This window comes from Monopterus albus, unplaced genomic scaffold (genome assembly GCF_001952655.1).
Source record: "Monopterus albus unplaced genomic scaffold, M_albus_1.0 scaffold259.1, whole genome shotgun sequence".
Taxonomy (NCBI): Eukaryota; Metazoa; Chordata; class Actinopteri; order Synbranchiformes; family Synbranchidae; genus Monopterus; species Monopterus albus.
The window spans coordinates 266,219-286,881 of NW_018128139.1; the positions used below are offsets into that span (position 1 = coordinate 266,219).

The 20,663-nt window shown below is 38.7% G+C and overlaps 1 protein-coding gene across 7 annotated transcripts in view; it reads right to left on the reverse strand.

Moving 5' to 3' along the window:
- The window catches only part of phf14 (PHD finger protein 14), a 127,301-nt gene that overhangs the window by 54,850 nt on the left and 51,788 nt on the right, over positions 1 to 20,663 (reverse strand). For 2 of the 7 annotated variants that reach the window (XM_020621422.1, XM_020621424.1), the window contains exons 12-16: positions 19,663 to 19,769; positions 19,181 to 19,312; positions 13,233 to 13,395; positions 5,114 to 5,176; positions 336 to 457 (exon numbers count right to left, since the gene is read on the reverse strand). In XM_020621422.1, coding sequence (XP_020477078.1) covers positions 336 to 457; positions 5,114 to 5,176; positions 13,233 to 13,395; positions 19,181 to 19,312; positions 19,663 to 19,769 — 587 coding nt within the window. The other 5 variants (XM_020621426.1, XM_020621423.1, XM_020621425.1 and 2 more) reach the window with 5 other exon arrangements.

The following is a 20,663-nucleotide window of genomic DNA, read 5'->3' on the forward strand; positions in this document are numbered from 1 at the left end:
TAGAATGCCAATGTCAAAAAAGAATCCTGTTTATTAGATGCCTGACACTAGAAATCCAAAGAAAGGAGCAGAATAAATTGTGCTCTTCAGTACATCTTAATGAACTGTGCAAATGTATGTGGCAGGTCAATATAGTGGGCCTATGGAGAAAACACCGTCAGCTCCCTCATTCTGCAGAGCCCAGGCGGCCAGAGACTAATGAAGACTGAACTTTAATCATCAGGAGGATATGGCTACCTTACGAGACACACACACACACCACACACACACAGAGGACGTCTATTAACCCACCCCACAGCTCCTTCTCTAAATCACACACATACACGTTGCCTCACCTCACTAGGTTTTCGTTGTCGCCTGGTCCTTTGCAGGTTGTACACTCAGTCCTCGTGTCGTCAGCTTTGGGTTTTTTCTGCATTGCAGACTGTCGTTGTCGGCGTTCCCGTGGCAGTGGTTCCTATGGAAACACGGGTGATTAGAATGGTGAGCTGTATGGGCACTTGTTAGTGGTTAGGAGGTAAAACGGAATAAAATGTGGGGAAAGATGGAAGCAGTATTTCTGGTATACAATTCATGAAAGTGACTATAAGGATGTGAATTCTTTACAGTCAATACTGAAAGTTCTGAACTTGATAAAACAGTTTTAGACTGTTCTTATGGGATTTTTGTAGTGACAGGTATATTTTATTGACAGCCATGATCATTAAGAAGATTTTACAGAAGAGGAAAGCGCTAGCAATCAAATTACTAGTAGGAATTTGTGGTTGTGATGTTTAAATCATGTGACCGTGGTGTAGTTTGTTTATAGCTTAAAGATAGGCTTTTGCTTCTGGCGGTTGTATTTGGGCTTCAAAAACCATAAAAGTGGTGTTATCTTCCTGAACAAAACATAGACGTGTCATAAACCGTTGTTTGTCACAGAGCTTATTTTCTGCAATAGTCCAAAAGCCTGTAAAAAAATCTCCATGGTTTTTTTGTTGAGCAAACCAGGGTGATGGAAACTTCTGGGTTGGCCTACAAAAAATGTCATTCCTATGGCACTCTGTTTGTTGTGTCTTGTTGCTCTTCTTTCCTTTTCTCTCCCCTCTATCCATTCACCCCAACCGGTCAAGGCAGAAGGCCGCCCACCAAGAGCCCGGGTCTGTCAGAGGTTTCTTCCTTGTTGTAACCAAGTGCTGCTTAAGGTGGGTTTGTTGGGTGTTTCTCTATAATAATAATTGTAAGGTCTAGACCTTACTATGTACAGTGTCCTGAGATGATTTATGTTGTGAATTTGCACTTTACACATAAAAATGAATTGAATTGGACTAAAACTTTAATGATTTCTGACAAAACTGGCAGAAACATTGGAGTAATGTAACATATAGGAAGGATCTGAGTTAACTCATTATAGGAAGTCCCAATTCCAAAGGCTATAAAAGTGCTGTAAGGAAAGTGTACCTAAACCTGTCAAAACTCAGACACAAGAATAAAAGAATAAAGAAAATAATTTTTCTCCTAATTAAAAAAGGCTGTGTGAAGGCCAAATCTGTTTCCAGACAGTCTAGTTAAAGTGGCAGAGAAGCATTTTGGAAGCTATTTGTTCACTGATGATGGATTGACGATGGACAGATGAGAAACAGCCAAGAGAAAGCAGTTTGGAACTACAGGTAATCGTGCTATTGCTTGAAATCCTCTGCAGTCTGCCTGCTGTGATCCAAGGAATACCAGGTTGTGTGCATTATGGTTAAAAAATCTTAAGTGCCAGTGCAGGGAAATCAATATATCCTTCATTTTTCTCATGCCATTTCTCCAGTCACCTGAGGTCACACAACACATGACCACTCAACTTCATATATACTTTCTTGTATCAAGGGTCATGGTTAAGTTTCTCTCTTATTAACCCTGCTTCTTTCCTTTGACAGTGTCTAACCTCCTCCCTTCTTGAAAATGACTCCAATGTTACCTATGATTCCTTTGAACATATAGTATCTCTACTGCCACATCTTCAACCCTTCATCTTAAACAAACACAAAATTATATGAAACACAAATATGTAAATCTCAGTGTATGATATGCACACAAAAGAATCAGCACAAGCCTATTCCACATGATCACTTACCAAAACCTTTATAAATCTATTTTGTTAGCCAATTTTGTAAATGCATTCCATTCATTAAACATTTAATGAAAAAGATCATTCAGAGATTTGGGCTCCCAGAAAATGTCAACTGTGACTGAGGCAAAAGCATGTTCCCTATCCACAATCTTCAGGTCAGCTGAAAATATGAACAGAAAAGCTGAACAGAACAGACAAAGATACATCTTAAATGGCTTTAAACTTTGGAGTTAGTGCTTTTGGCTATAAGATGCACACCAAACAAAGCCACAAAAGCACACTGCATTTAACAAAGGAAAAAAAATGGAGGATATTATCTTGTAATTATGACTTACTATTTCATAATTATGAGACCCTGATGAGAAAAGATCTCATAATTACAAGAAAAAGATCTTGTAATTATGAGAATGCAGGAGTTGGTACATTGTAGAACTTGCCTGAAAATCATCAGGTTTTAACAAATTCTCTATTATTAAAGTAATTCAGTGACAGTTGTCAGGACATCCAAGAGTACATAGCAAAACTAGACGATAAAATCTAATTCGGCATACTTAGCGTTCCAAAACGTAAACCAATATAGACTACAAACGGGCCTCAAAGTTGCTGCGTACAGTAAAACTCACTAGGCTACATGTACTGATCAAGACTTAGAAATCTTCACAACATGTTTGAGAAACACTGGCTTTTTAATGATTTCTTCGGTAGTAACATAATTCTCTCAGTAGAAAGGCACATATCAGAAATGAACTGATAATAGTTAATGTGGCAAATTTAGTGTTCTAAAACATAAAAAAGATATAAACTAAAATTGGGCCCAAGCTGCAGCCCACAGTAACTCACATCTGTGGCAACATTATAGCCCACTAGCTGTTTCTTGTAAAAGTACGATCTGTGCACACGACTGAACTGTACTGTTTAATGTGACATTTTCCAAAATACAATGCAAAAAAGCTCTGATATTTAAGCTCATATTCATTATAAAGATAGCCCAATAGTCTATAGGATCTAGGGTATTGGATCTAGGCAGTTAAATCACGCAGCTTATAATGCCTCTGTCTTCTTAAACAGCAACAATAACAGTCTATTAATAGATCCCAATCTCTGGATCTCATAATCACTGAATTACTCTAATACTAAAGAATTCATTAAATCCTGATGATTTTCAGGCAAGTTGTGTAGCGTTCCAATCCCTGAATTATCTCATAATTACGAGATCTTTTCTCACAATTATGAGCTCCTGATCTTGTAATTATGAGATAGCAAGTCATAATTACAAGATAAGATCCTCCATTTATTTTCCTTTGGTGAATGCAGTGCACTTCTGTACAAACTCTGCTAGCCTTAGCCCTCACAAAAGTCTGATGAGCAGAGCAATGCCGATGCATACAGGTTCCAGTCCACTCAACAGGTACCCCACATCATACATAGGTTAAGTAACTTTTCTGCACCTTGTGTTCTTTACGCCAGCAGATTGCAGAAAATAATAAATTTGCTTTTTTGTCACATGCATGTTTGGTATACAAATGTAAAGAGGTCAGAGCAAAATCTGAAGCAAGATTATTTTAATTTATCAATCAGCAGTTAATAAATTCATTTTTGAAATAAAATTTAAAAACCACAATATATCTCGAGGTTTTGATAGCAAAATTCTATTTAACATACAGTATGCTCTATTAAGTGAACTTGAGAGACAAAAGTAAATTTGAAATTTTGTAAATCCACTGGGTGCTAAATCATTTGAACCAACTTAGGGCTCCTCCTGAGTCCTGAAACTCTTCACTCTAGCTGCAATCACCTGCTCTGTTGCATGGTCCATGAAGTACGGTCTCCTGTCTGCATCAGAGTGTGGCGCATGCACATGCACATGCACATGTTAAACAGGAACCCACCGCTACTCTTCCTCTTATGGTCAGATGACTGGTTAGACAAACTTAGACAATGAGTGTCACACCGTGTGTGCACCAGAAGTGTTTTTCAGCTGTGTTTTTGAGACACGTGTGTAACCAACAGGCTCATATTTTCTAGCTCACATATCACTGGCGCTTTATGTGTGTAATCGCAACCTTTTATGCTTGGCTCAGAAAGGCAATCAGAGGCAGAGCAGGGGCAATTCCTCACAGAATACATCTGTGTGTGTGCGTTTCAAACACAGACATAAACAGATGCAGGGCGCCCACAGTAGAGACGCTCAGGATACTGTTTTATTACATGGATTACTTGCCAAATGGAAAATGTACCCACATTTGGCGCCTGGATGGTTTTAATTTCAGACCGTGTTTGCCTTATCTTGCCTGCTTACAATACCCATCTCACAGCTAAGGTTTAAGGATGAACTGTGTGTTCACTTTGAGTACATATAAATCAGTGATGATGAATTTAATTTGCTTAAAATCATTCTGTATTAATGTAGTACGAAAGGTACTCTCTTCTGCAGCATTCAGGGGCTGTAAAGTTCTGTTCAGGTTAGTGCAAAACTCTCAGATTAAGCATATGTCTTAAGCATATCGTAACACTTCCATTCTGGGTAAAGAAGAAAGAACATACCGTATTTGATCTATTATACCATATTTATCACTTTTTTCTGATAGTATACATTTTTTGTTGTTTTGTTTTTGTGGATACAATCTCAGATAGTTAGCTCTGTAGGGCAGGTTGAGGCATTTTTACATTTTATAGTGTAAGTAGATAAGTAGATAAATTTCTCCCACACAATGCTGTAGTGATTTCTCTGACTCTATATTAAAAAACTTGTAATAAAAACATTCAGTAAGATTTCAAGGGTAGATGACATTCATCAACTGATACCTTAATTTTAATAAAATGAACACCACAGCAAATATGAGCAAGATAATAAGCTGGCCTAAGTCAAATAAACCTGAATTTCTAAAGTAAGTAAAGGAGGTCAAAAACGCAAATACCAGTGAGGGTAAAGAGCAGAGGTGAACTAGCTCATGAAGCATTTGAATATGTCAATAACATGTAACCTAGCAGCAGCAGCAGCACAAAGTTACAAACCTCAATTTTATCTTCTCTATCTTCACAGATCGGAAGTCTCCTCCTCTTCTGTCCTCTGGTTCTCTGTGAAACAAACATTTCTCTTTTAAGCAGTGGTCAAAATCATTATTCACTACAACTTTAAAATGAAATTTTCATTTTCTTCTGATTCAGTCAACACCTTTTTGAGACAGGGGCATGGGTGTAATTTTCCTTCTTTAAACTTTCAGTTTTATTTCATCACAAAATCTCTGTAAAGTGTGCCCTCAGACTGTCTGGCTTTTAAAATCAAAGTGGGAGAAGCTCTGAGTTGATAAAAATAAGAATCCAAGAATAAGAATCTCTTTTGACACTAACAGCAATAAGCTTTACCAGCTGCATTATGTTCTTGGTGAACTTGTTCACCTGGATTTTAACTTTGAACAAACATATACCTACCATCTGATTTATAAAGTCATTGTTAACCGAAGAGAAAGATCTTTGTTTGGTAGTTTATGTATTTTTTAACATCTTGAATCTTTAATGACATTCCATATTTCGTGACAAGCAAAATCTATTTGTCACACATTACAGTAGATGGATGCCATAAAAGGAACAGGCACCACCATCTTTGTTGTCAGTAAGCTCACTTTTAACCCTGGGAATGGCTGCTCTTGCTCAGTTTTGGATATTTTTTTTAACTAATATTTGTTATAAAACAAATCTTGACAAAACATGAACATACTCCTCCAGATGGCAGCAAAAAGCATTTGGCCAAGTTGTGTGTGTCAGACTTATGGCGACATGTCCACAATGTGATGAGCTACACCTGAGGTTACTCTCCTAGCGGGACCTGTGTGAACTTGACGGAAACATACATCTTATATAAATTACCTTGGAACTAGTTGGTTAAAAGCAACTGCAAAAAAAGGGGATGAAAATGGTAGACAAGTGAGGTGAGCTCAAGGATCATTTGTTTGCATAATGAGCTAACCTGCCCAAATCTAGGCATCCATATTTTGCAGAGACTTATCATAGAAGACTCAAAGCTGTAACTGGTAGCACAAATTTCTAAAAACAATGTACCCTGTTGGCACTGTGGGTTACCCCAATGTAGATTAATGGGAAAAATCGCTATAGTCTTCATTTTAAACTTACAATTATAACACAAAGTGTGAAAATAGGGGTCTGAATACTGAAGCCACTGTGCACTGGCTTGAAGAACCCCTGACTTCACTGTTCCCCCATATCTGAATTCAAATGTACTATACACTTTTGGACAGGGGAACACATTCCTCTCAAATAATATGATGGAAACACCGATGGCTCACAAGAAAAAGCCTGTAAGATGTCATTTAGACTGTGAGGAAGCTGAGCTGATCAATCCAGATGATCCAGAACATTACTCTGTCAACACTACCATCTACATAAGGTCTGAGGTGTGATTTCTCCTCAAAAGCGACTGAAAAGAGCATGAAAGGGAATAAAATTTAACATCGCCTTCTTGTTGCTAGCAAGCAAGTGCTAGAGCTGCTGGGAAGGTTTAAAAGGGGAAGAAAAATGGATAACATATTTAAACAGATTGTGAAAACAATTCCATCTGTCCCCTTTGGCTCGCCACCACTCGCCAGATGGAGCACTTATCATTAAGAATGCTAACTGCAAGAAAGCTGCCAGTTGGCTCCTTCTAACCATTTCTCATGCAACTGCAGCACCAAACAAAAAGCCCAACATTTCTGAATCTACATTTCTACATTATAGTAGTGTTAAGTTAATCAATAAGGCCAGGGAGTGCAGTTCAGTGTAAAGCTCCTCAGCCACACCGCACAGCTAATCTCAACCGCTACTCAGGTGCAGGCAATTTGTAAGTCCCAGGCTAAAACAATCTTAATTACGTACATCAGTGCATCTTTAACAACCATTTGAATCATTTCACGCAGGCCTGGAGAAATTAACAGAGCACAGGAAATGGTAGTAACTAGATGTATTTACTCAATTCTCATCATTTCCAACTGATAAATAGACTATATTGATATGAGATATTTTAATGGCAACACTATGGTGGGCTCTGGCAGCAGTAAATCATATCCTATTAGGAGGAGCATTTTATTGCCACCTTCAGTTAACCTCTTGAACCCTAAATTCACCCTTAAAATTCCACTTATTTGCTTGAACATTAAAAAATAGCTATAACATTTACATCAAATGAATGGGGTATTTTAAAGGGACTTGTTAGAAATTAATAAACCAGTCAGATAATTATTAGACATTAATGTGTTAGTAATGCAATTTAGTAAGATTCAAAGTCTGCTCTAGTTTGCTCTGCTTCAACATTAGAAGACAAAGTTGATTCTGAAAAGTGTACCTTAACACCAGTTGTTTTCTTGTATTAATCGTGTTAGAATTATGTCTGAATGTATGTTTTAGTTACACATCACGCATACAACATACACACATGGAATTCTTCATTTTGCTATGTCCAGCTGCTCCAAGCCTGTGGAGCTCTAGATAAGAGAAGGAGACGCCGGACTGTCTCCAACTCGTAATGTTTTTATATCTTTTTGTGTAAAGGGTTAGCCCAAAACCATATAAATGTATTAGGCTCTTTGTCCTGGGAGACTCCTTTCTTCCAGCAGTTGTCTGGAGCAGGGAGCTACCCGGGTTGTGTTTCTGTAACTTTTATTGTGGCTTTTAAAATAAATCAGCACTAAAAAATGAAGCAAGTCGGACTCTGTCTTCATTCAGATCTGTCCAATTAAAGAACTGGGGTATAACAGACTTTTAACTATTAAGTCATTTGACTGACATGCTTAAGTCATTTTATTAAGTCATAAAAGATAAGGTAGAAATGAGTCCTGACACAATGATTTAAATTAAATAAATCATTAAAATAAGGAGTTGCATACATACATGTATATTTGCCCCCTTTTGAGTCAATATTTAATCAAGGTATGTTTTGTCACGTTTACATTTAGCCTACATGGATAAGCCATTCTTCTGCTCATGTTGGTAACAGCCATATGTAAATTCTGCCACAAACTCTGGACTGGATTAAGGCTTAGACTTGGACAGTCATTAACATCAATATTGTTGTCACCCACAAGACTAAAGTTGAGAGATATTACTACCATTCTCCCCCTCAACTGGGAGCTGACATTAGTTCACAGGTGCAAACTAGTAACAACATTTCTCCCACTCAAAAGCAAAGCAAAAGTCGTGCACTGCACCCAGGCTTAGAAATAACATACGACACTAACTTAGCTGAAGACTAACCAAGTTGGTGAGAGAACAAGTGATTAACATGAGGTCAGGGCTCTACACTGACATTTACTTGTCAGGGCGCTGGTGTCCTGAAATTGAGAAAAAAAACTGAGAGTTATTTATACAACTGCAACTGAGTCTTGAATTATATTGTTAGTAAACTCATTTATGTTTATTGTTCATCTTAGGAAAGTTACTAAAACTGTAAATAAAACAAAAATTCTATAGGTTGAGAAGTGAGTGTTTTGTGACAGCACAATTAATGTTATACTGAAATCATTGTCATGGAAATGTTCTATATACTGTACTGTTTACATAACTGCTTAAGATATCGAATATGTATCAACACATTAGCAGACTATGACTCTGGCACACTTTACATGTACTCTCCAATACAGTTGCTTTCGTCAACGAAAATTATGACTAAATATCGTCGTCAACAAACCTTTATCACGTGACGAAAACGAGATGAGACTCAACGAAAATGCTGGTCGTGTGACGATGATTATAATTAAATGTATAATGCAATATTGTTGACGAAAAAAACGAGACTAAATGTGGTTCACAAAATAAAAACTATGCCAAAATGTCTCTATTTTCGTTGACCGAAATGAAATAAAATGTTATGTTATTTCGTCTCGTTCAGTCGTTAGATAATTATTATTATTATTATTTTGCAGTATTTCTGTTTCCTGTGTCTCGCTTCAGGGGCCGCATCAAGCCGCACTGCGCAAACGCAGGCGATGTCACTTTCTTAAGCCCCATTCGCGGCATTATTTAGAAGATGACAACAAACAAAGTTAAGTCTGACACAGAGAAAGGGATCGATGGCCGGCCAGCCGGGGTTCGTCTTTGGGAGAAAAAGAAGAAACGACATTTGGAAAAACTTTAATTACATAGAAGTGGAAAAGAAAACGGAATTTGTTGTGGAAAAAGATGGGGAGAAATGTGGCCACAAAATCACACAAACTGTGTATTGGATATATTCTTGAGTCTATAAAGTAACAATAATATAATAAGATAACCTGGTTTGAAATGGGTTTGGCTAAAAGAAACTTTTGGTTTCCTCTATACTACTAGGTTCCTATACTATATTGACTGGGTTAAATAGAATTGCATTACTTAAAAAGAGACTAAAATACAATTTTCACTGACTAAAACTAGACTAGACTAAAAAGAGTATGAATGTGACTAAAACTAATAAAAACTAAAATGACAGCTTCACACAAAGACTAGACTAAAACTAAAATTAAAACAGGCTGCCAAAAACAACTCCACTCTCCAACAGACTGGAGGCCTTGATTCAGAACTAAAAGTTGATCTGCTTGATTTACTAACATGACATTAATTTAACTTTAACTTGGAGATGCTAACCAGCTGATGGTTTTACTAGTGAAGATGTCTCCTCTGATGAAGCTGTTGGAACTACGGTAAGGCCCGGTCCCCTGACTGCTCAAAGGTGTCACTGAGTGATACTTCTTTTACCTCATAAATCATCTTTTCACTAAGTTGGTGCACCACTGGCTAAAAAGGGGAAGCTGCTATAAGATTTATACATCAAACTTTGCTAATATGTGTCACCAGGCCAAATTATTTCTTGGATGTAAAGTTTGCTCACGCATCATTTTGACCGTTTTCACCGGGTGAAGCTGATGCATGTCAGCATTGAAAATGTGTAAATATGCCCTCTCGTGTGGGTGACCGATTTGGGCATAAAAACTGTGGATTTCACCCAAAGATGACAAGTTTTCCTCCCAGTTAGTTAGAACGGATAACTCAGTGTTGTGTACATTTTTTTATCTTAAATCTTTAAAATCTCTCAAAAACTTTATTTTTTGCCAGAAAGTTAATCTTGAACCCTCTCCACTTCTCTCCCTTTATTTACAGTCATATGGGACAATCACCACATGTATTCAGGCTACCTGTGCTTGAACAAACACCCTTCGTAGAAATATCAGTACTAAAACATGATCAACTGTATGTTGAGGAACTGTCCTTGAAGCTCAGTCCGGATAAAGGAATGTAGGACTTTATCTTTAGCAGGGCTGTGTAAAATCAGAGAGAACATGCTATGGCACATTAATTTTACAGTTGCTGTACTATGTACATGCTAAATAAAATTCAGTTCACAGGTTGACTTTAAAGGTTTTACTCCAGGAGACAATACCCACTACAGGCCATGAATAACAGCCACAAGACACTCTGCTTCATCAAGATGGCACCTGGCCATGTATGTGCACATACACACACAACCTCCTGCCTGACACTCCCTGATACACATCACAGCCTCAAAGGCCAGCAGGAGGTCGATTAGCCATTCTTGATAAATTGAAACATGACTTTACAGAAGTGCCAGCACTTGGGTGCCCTGGTAAAAGCATTAAAAATGCAAAGCAGAGCCCTTTTAGTGCCTGCCATTGCATGCATTGCATTTGAAGATAAATGCTGCACTGAAGTGCCTCGCCAGAGTGGCTGTGGCTCCGAGCAAAATCAAAAAGCTGCTTAATCCCTGAGAGCTCCAGCAGGCTCTTCCGCACATGTCTGGACCTAGGTTCTCCAAACCTGAACAGAAAAACACATTAACCCAAACTGCCACAGTACTACAGTACTCTGCTCTTTCTCCTCTAAGACGGACAGAGTGCAGAGAAGTGGCTGAGACAATCCCTTTTCTTTGTTGTTTTCTCAATTTGTAACAGAGGTTGTAGGAACAGCTTCAGTAATATTGGCTCTGCTGCGAGTACCCACAGTCATGAGAGGAACGTTCCCTCAAGTCTCAGGGAACAAAAGTGGCAAAAGTGACAGTGGAAAAACAAAAGAAGTGAAAGACAACCCACCCCTTCTCCTCACCAGCAAGCTGTCAGATATCAATCTGAACTGTTTCTTGAGGGAGTGGTGAGGCAGCTCTGTATCGCAGGATCAAGGCATGGCTGGTACAGATAAGTGGATCCAGTGGGGAGGGGAGAGAGAGTTCTGATCCCTCTCATAGCTAAGACAAATGTTACACCACAAGATGACACAGTACCAATACTGCTGCTCTTTTATGGACAAAGAAAAAAATGAAACAAATAGCCAGAGGATTTACGACAACTATGACACATTCACAGCCTAGATGACATTCAAAATTGCATACAAACTGACTTCTGTCACTGGTGATGGACACCTGAACTTTAACTTTGGGTATAACAAATAATATACATATTGTTTGTTGGTTTCCTTAATGTATCAGTACTAATAGCTGTGGAGAATCTATAGTCTGCTAAACGCGAGCCAGTTTGTGCATCACTTACAAACCAGTTTCACAAGGAACACTGTATCATAACATTTGACAGCAGCCAGCAGGTTCTTCTGTCATTCTTCCAGAATCTAAGAACATGTTTGTTCAATGCACTGTTGTCATTTTTACAGGATACTCGGTCTGTCTAAAAACAGTAGTCAGGTGCTAATATGACTAAATCAGCTTTGTTTTGTTTACTGTAGGGGTGGAACAGTTTACAAAACTCACGATTCAGTTCATACCATGGTTTCTGGGTCACGGATTTCAGTTCAGTTCATTACGTTTTTGATAAAGTGGGGGGAGGGCACAGTCAGTTTCAGCATGCTTCTTATTTATTTAGCATAAGTTAAAAATGTTTGCCTTAATGTGCTGGATAGAAACCTAAGAAACAAACACTTCTTCACTCAACATCATCAGCATCATAACCCAAACACACACTGTACACTGGTTCCTTTTAATTCTATTTTTATGTTCTTCTGCAAGATGAGGGGCTTGTTCATACTCTCGGGTGTAAGATGAGGTCTACTACTCAGATGTACCTGGGCCTGTGAGTTAATGTCTTTTTATCCAATTCTTTTTACAGGCATGTCACAGACTTTTTGTCACTCACTGTTTTCATTAAGAGTGCATTAGGAAAGGATCTTCTAATTGCTAGTAATAAGAGGAGGAATTATTACAGCATGTAAATTTTCTTTAATGTTCATATGGGCATGTGACTATTGTTTTAAGCCTTTTCAGATTGTGAACTTGTCCTTTAAATTCTTAATAGGTCTGGACTGACATTTAACTGAATTTGTGCAGAATTGTCAGTCTTTTACACATATCATTTTAATGACAGTCAAGTGCACAAATAATTTCATTATAACTTTCATAAAACCACACTACACAGAAACTGCAGTGAATGTAGACTTTATTGCTTTAATTCTGTTGGGGCCTGATGCTTTAGTACCTGACTGCAGGCTGAGATTCAGCTACTTTAAGCATGTTTCTCATATTGAGTCTTTAAAACTAATAGACTGTCCTGCAGAGACCATCCAAATCAAATTTTAAGTCTTGCTTTATTCACATGAATTTGACTCCTGGAGTGTCTTTGGAGCACAGGCAGACTGATTTTAAACCATTCCTGTAGAAAGCCTATTTATTTCAGGTATTTCACACCTTCCTGCTCTGGTCTTTCGCCTCTAATTAAATGAAGTGATACAACAACATTTTTGTTCAGGTTGAATTATTTTTTCAGTTTGAATGGATGCATCCTTTATCTGTTCTGCCAAGGCTGAATCCATATCTGTTTGGGTGTTTCCACTGAATTTTCTATGCAAAGTTGTACTTCTGTAACAAAAGTTTTTTTTTGTTAAAGAAGTTGATTTTGTGTTCAGGGGAATACACCGTTAACCTGTGCAAGTTTGCTTTAACCTTAAGGAGACCACGAGACTAATGAGAACTCACGTTAATTGTGTGTAATCAGTTCAGTTCAACTAGTCAACACTGACATCAGTTACACTCTAATTAGAGTTGAGGACAACATGGACTTAGAAAAGCTCTCATTTGTTTTAGCTGTAAAAGGTTTTGGTCAAGTGATGTATTGTTACTTATCATGTTTTATAATTCCAGTGTGTAGATACACACCGTGCCTCTCACTTGATGTTTCTTGGGCTCCGGGGACATCTCTTGTGGGATGAATTTGATTGGTCCTTTGATCTGCCTCCTGGACCTCTTTGTGCCATCTGGTAGCGTCTCCATGGCGATGTCAGCCTCATCGCTGCTGGCCTGGTCACACTCAGAGCATTGCCTGAGAAGAAGGAAAAGAACTCCTCTCACTGAACAGCATTGATTTTACTATCAGAGGCCCAAATCTTCAGTCTTTACTATAAAATAAAAAACTAACCTTTACAGCTTGGTCTGATCAAAAATCAAAATTGGTCTCATTGAACAAAGAAATCCAATAGGCCCATATGTTTGACTTCTGATAAAGAACTGTTTTTGCAATACCAAAGCTGATACATGTCAATAAATACTTAATGCTCTTTTTAACAATGTTTGTCCTACAAAAGGCATAAAGAAATCAATGACTTTTTAAAACTGTGGACAGAGTCGTCCTAGCTCTTGTACAATCAATACTTGCAAAATATAATGTAATACAACACATCAGACTTGTAATAACTACAGTCTTTATGAAGCTGACAATGTTCAGCATTTGTTGACACCTGAAAAACAACAACTAGATAAAGCTAATCATTTTAGCCCTGCTAGTGACACAGCTTTAGGAATGGTGCTGTCAGTTCACTACATAGGACTTAAATATCTTAGTAGATGGATTGCCATGATAACTGATACAAACATTTATATCCTCTGCAGGTCAAACTGTCATAACTTTTATTTCAGAATAAGAAATAAAGTAACTTGTTGGAAACCAGCAAAACTACTGTGTAGAGGTGTATTTGTATGCAGCACTCATACCTGCATTCGCAATTCTTTTTTGTTTTTTACCACATGCCACATTGTGATAGCCTTCAGTCATCTCTGGCTAACAAACATTACATGTGAATGAGACAAGGCATACAGTGCCTTGCGAAAGTATTCGGCCCCCTTGAACTTTGCGACCTTTTGCCACATTTCAGGCTTCAAACATAAAGATATAAAACTGTAATTTTTTGTGAAGAATCAACAACAAGTGGGACACAATCATGAAGTGGAACGAAATTTATTGGATATTTCAAACTTTTTTAACAAATAAAAAACTGAATAATTGGGCGTGCAAAATTATTCAGCCCCTTTACTTTCAGTGCAGCAAACTCTCTCCAGAAGTTCAGTGAGGATCTCTGAATGATCCAATGTTGACCTAAATGACTAATGATGATAAATAGAATCCACCTGTGTGTAATCAAGTCTCCGTATAAATGCACCTGCACTGTGATAGTCTCAGAGGTCCGTTTAAAGCGCAGAGAGCATCATGAAGAACAAGGAACACACCAGGCAGGTCCGAGATACTGTTGTGGAGAAGTTTAAAGCCGGATTTGGATACAAAAAGATTTCCCAAGCTTTAAACATCCCAAGGAGCACTGTGCAAGCGATAATATTGAAATGGAAGGAGTATCAGACCACTGCAAATCTACCAAGACCTGGCCGTCCCTCTAAACTTTCAGCTCATACAAGGAGAAGACTGATCAGAGATGCAGCCAAGAGGCCCATGATCACTCTGGATGAACTGCAGAGATCTACAGCTGAGGTGGGAGACTCTGTCCATAGGACAACAATCAGTCGTATACTGCACAAATCTGGCCTTTATGGAAGAGTGGCAAGAAGAAAGCCATTTCTTAAAGATATCCATAAAAAGTGTTGTTTAAAGTTTGCCACAAGCCACCTGGGAGACACACCAAACATGTGGAAGAAGGTGCTCTGGTCAGATGAAACCAAAATCGAACTTTTTGGCAACAATGCAAAACGTTATGTTTGGTGTAAAAGCAACACAGCTCATCACCCTGAACACACCATCCCCACTGTCAAACATGGTGGTGGCAGCATCATGGTTTGGGCCTGCTTTTCTTCAGCAGGGACAGGGAAGATGGTTAAAATTGATGGGAAGATGGATGGAGCCAAATACAGGACCATTTTGGAAGGAAACCTGATGGAGTCTGCAAAAGACCTGAGACTGGGACGGAGATTTGTCTTCCAACAAGACAATGATCCAAAACATAAAGCAAAATCTACAATGGAATGGTTCACAAATAAACATATCCAGGTGTTAGAATGGCCAAGTCAAAGTCCAGACCTGAATCCAATTGAGAATCTGTGGAAAGAACTGAAAACTGCTGTTCACAAACGCTCTCCATCCAACCTCACTGAGCTTGAGCTGTTTTGCAAGGAGGAATGGGCAAAAATTTCAGTCTCTTGATGTGCAAAACTGTTAGAGACATACCCCAAGCGACTTACAGCTGTAATCGGAGCAAAAGGTGGCGCTACAAAGTATTAACTTAAGGGGGCTGAATAATTTTGCACGCCCAATTTTTCAGTTTTTTATTTGTTAAAAAAGTTTGACATATCCAATAAATTTCGTTCCACTTCATGATTGTGTCCCACTTGTTGTTGATTCTTCACAAAAAATTACAGTTTTATATCTTTATGTTTGAAGCCTGAAATGTGGCAAAAGGTCGCAAAGTTCAAGGGGGCCGAATACTTTCGCAAGGCACTGTAAATGGCATCCATTGAGTTTTCCTTCATCAGATCAAATTTTAATATATCCAATTCTTTGGACCTACAAAACCTAATACATACAGTATGAAACTAATCACAATTACATCCTCCTCAGCGGTACTTTGAAATTCATGCTTATTAGCTAGGGTCAGCATCCTAACAAGCTAAGCTAAGATGGCGAACATGGTTGCTGATAGAGTGATTGTAAACTCTGAAGCTAGGCAGACACTTTACTTATGAAGTCAGGTCGCAGGAGGTCCAATACATTTTTAATTTCTTTCTATTTTTCTTTGTGTATAGCACCAAATCACCATTAATGTCGTCTCAGCACACTTTACAAAATAAGGTCTAGACTTTACTATTATTATACACAACATGGCCCATAGCCAATGCTGTGTGATGCACGTTGGGGGAATTCAACAGCTCTAAGTTGGCATAAAATTCTCCTGGGTAAACCATTACTCAAAATGTTTCACAACTGTTAGCAATATGGTTCTTTGACAAAAAGTCAATAGTACAAATCTGTAGACATAAAAACTTGGAGACTTAAAGATCACTCCAAGACACGATTAAAGGCATACAGAAGTACTCTAGGAAAAATGTTTTTTTCTGAAAAGGGCCTGAAAACATATCTGGTTTTGTTCTTCAGTGTGAATTCCAATATTGATGAATATTCAGAGATGCAAATGATCCCAGTCATTACGCAAAGTTTGAAATCACTTTGCATCAGGATATGATGATGGAAGGGAATACTCAAGTTACTGGAGTGCGCTCTTACTTTTCATTAGTATATTTCCCAACTATACAAACTGGGCTGAGTGTGCTTCCATTATCATTCTGTATAACATTAGCTGTTGGCTTGTAATTGGTGACTAACATAGCTATAATGGTTTTACATTGTTATTTTACAATGCATTAACTGTTGTGATGGAAATTTCTGTAATAATAAGTTGAGAACAAAGTCCTATCTTTCTGTAAGGCCTATTGTAGCGTTTGCAAATTGACTCGGAGCATTCAGAGATCAGAGGTCTTCACAGCAAAGGGCAAAAGAAGCTGCATTACATGCCCTATTATCCACAGACTGTGATTATGTAAAGCAGGGCTTGTCTGTCTGACCAATCCTGTGGCTCCTATCTGTATAGATAAGGATTTGCCTCAATGTTTTCACTGTACTCCAGAGGACTCTCACTCAATGTGTATGTATTGCTTCTGTCTGCCTCTCACATACACAACAGTGGGAATACCAATCATACCGCTGCACTGGGTGACATATTTCTTCATTAGCAAACACCAGACCCGATCAAGACTGAGAAATGTATTCATACCAATACTGACACTGATACTGCTTATAAATACCAATACTTATCGATACTCTTATTGATACTACTCTCCATACTTTGATATGCGATGTGAAAAGATGTGAAATGATTCAATTTTTGTTTTATCATTACTTTTTTACAAAAATAACCCAGTACTTTAACAATATAGGATTTTTTTTATTTTTAGGAGGAAAAAACTAACAAGAAAAATTAACAGAATTAGCGTTGTTTAATTTTCTCATAAGTAGGCACTCTTGAGAAGTAAAGTGCGACAGCATTGTTTTAAACAAATCACTAGACTACAATGTGATTACTTAAATGTAAAAAATCAAATGCAGGTCTTTGACAGCATTTTTACTGTGTGGTATTTTGCCTCCTACCCTCAGATCATTAAACCCTCCCCTGCTATGAAACTGCAATTTTCTCAGATGATACGCTGACAATATGAATTTAAGAATTCACCCATAACAATCCGCTGCCAAATGGTTACTTTTAATCAATAATCCATGTTCATACTAAACAACACTCTGGCAAGGGGCAACTCACTTTCCCCATAATGCCATAAAAGCAATGCTCCCATGATTGACCCTCATATATGACTGCTTGAAAACCTACTGCTGGCATTTGGAATGACGCTGATATCGTTATTAGTTTGAAAGTTATTCAGTTCACTTTTATTTGTAGTTGACAACAACAAGGGCACAGTAATGTTTAGACTTTACAGTATTACCGGTAAAACCCAACAAATCCCACTTGAGCAAGCACTCAAGAAAAACGAGAAACATAACAGACATTCACTCACTGATTCACAGGTAAAATAGGGACTTCAGTGAGTTGACCGTGGACACAGCGGTAAAGCCGTCACATTTCTGCAAGTTTTGTTCTGCTTGTTCAACATCTGTTTGATAAACTGCTCATATAGTCTCCGTTACTGGAGCCCCTCAAGACCGACACATAGAAAATACAGTGAAGCAAAGTAGGGCGGTTCACGTCTACCTGTGAGTTTATGCCGGGTGACCATATGAACCATGGGGTGAACCACTCGTTAGGTTCCAACAGTTGAAATGCAGTTATAATGTGCAGTTGGAACACCGGTGTCCTTGAGACAGACTACTGTGTTCTGAACGACATGTGGCTGCCTGCTAATAGGGGCTAGCTTGGTCAGATAACGAGCACTCACAACCACAAACATACTGTATATGTGTATACTGCATATGTCTATGCTCACAACTCTAAAAACATCGGAACAAATTCTAAACTGGCATTACCTGGATAGGCTGACCACATATTCTCAATCTAAGTGGTTATTTTGTCGAAACTTAATAAAATGGTACAATAGAAGTCATATGGCTGAAAATTATAACAACTTTGAGCCTGGCTCTAAATCTTTGCCATCAGGCTCTTGCTCAGCTGTCGTTGCATAGAGTAGATCTTTCCCCAGTTCTGCGCTGGTGCTTGCTAGGCTCTCTCAGTCCCCGTCTCACAGAGCTGAAAATACTATTAATGTAGAAAATGATTGGCCTTATCCTTTAAGTGATGATTTTGTCTGACTGTGCTATATTTCCCTCACAGCTTTGTCCATATTGATGTGAACCTGCTCAAATAAGCTATATACACACACACACAGTCTACATACACTGGCCCTGCCTCTACCTGCTGTGTTCCTCTCATATTCTCTGAGCAGTCATGTTGAATCATATGGAGCATGGCGGCATGTACATCAGAGCTTCTGCAGACAGTCAGTTCTGACAAAGCAGCACATTGACATGTGAGTGTTCCTACTGAGGAATCTTGAACTGTGTAACCTCCACTAATAGCTCCCCAGCACAGTCTGTATTACCTCAAGCTTACAGTGGTTTTATGGCTTGTATGATTCAGAACAATACAGAGAACATAAGAACATTTTGTTGTATGTGGATCTTCTTAGCTACTGACGTTTAATTCTACATTGCTTTCAAAGACAGATTTAAGGTTACATAGTCTCCCATCTTCAATTACTGGACAATATCAACCCCCTGCATATCTCCATCTTCTCCCACCCCCTCTCTTTTCCATGTTTCTCACCAGTAGCTGTTCTTGGTCTTCTTGGGCATGCGTGTTAGTGGTGGCTCCAAGCATCCCAGGTGGTAGTAGAGCTTGCAGGTGTCACACAACACCAACAGATGTTGGTCCTGGTTCTTCTTACAGATGCCACAGCTGCAGGAACACATCAGGTGAAATTATGTGTGAGAAAATGCTTCTTATTGACATTATTAGTCATTCTTTTGGAACTCTAGCAGAAATGACCTGGGACAAAATAGTGAAATCCATTATGTACAGTATGTAAGACATGAACACTATATGCTTTGGTTATGCCATATAAATAGAGATGATATCAGAAGTTAAAATCACACACTCGGCCCCAAATTTTCAGAAACCAATGCTGGACATATCCAGTGAGGCACACTGTTTCTGCACCTGGTTTCACTATCATAACTTTTTAATTGAACCATCATGTTTAATCCTTTATTTTCTTGCCCCCGCATCTCTGTAGACACTGTGTTCACCTGTAGAGGATTGCGGGCAGGCTGGATGACTTCCCTGGGGTTCCTCTCTCTTTCTTGCTGGGCTTCCTCTCTTTTGGGGCTTTCAGAACAGCCGGAGTGTTTAGTTTCTACCACAAAGGAAAAAAAAAGGTTTCGCAAATATGTTAATGTAACATCAATAATGTCTTTCCAGAAACACTGTTACTGTGAAGAGCACAGCCTGTTTTTAGGGGCGGCTGTGGCTCAGGAGGTAGAGCGGGTTGTCTCCTAACCAGAAGGCTGGTGGGTTGATTCCCAGCTTGGCCAGTCCACATGTTGAAATGTTCTTGAGCAAGACACTGAACACCCAGTTGCTCCCGGTAATGTCACCGGTGTGTGAGTGCTTGGGAATGCGATTGGGCAAATAGTGTGAAAAGAGCTTTGAGTGCGCTGCAATGCATAGAAAAGTGCTATACACGTATAAGACCATTTACCATATAAATAAATTTACTAAAGTAAATTCACTTTAAGCCAATTTTCAAAATACTTTTAATATTTTAAGGGGAGGAGTTCAAACAGGTTGTGTCCGGGGTGTGAGGGGTCAGCAGTGATCCTCTCCGCCCTGCTTTTGACCCGTGAGGTGTACAGGTCCTCCATGGAGGGCAGGCTCACACCAGTGACCTTTTCTGCAGTCCTGACTGTCCGCTGAAGTCTGTACTTGTCCTGTTTGGTTGCTGAGCTTAGGAGTGTACTTACACTTATAGTGTAAGTACAATAGATCATGGATGGATGGACGTTGCTAAGGTAAAAGTTAGGCTTACTGACTTTATAAAGATGCAACAAAGACACAAGTAACTGTTTACCAAAAATCTGCTTTGTGCTACTTGAGGGCGTGGACTGTTAGCCAAAGTAAAATTGTAAAGGTTCTGTTAGGTATTTTTTTAGTCAGATAGACAGTGGTTAGACACTTCATGTATTAGAAATGTTTAGTGTAGACAGGATGCCTAGCTCAGGCTGTTAAATGCTTAGTCATTCCCATGGGG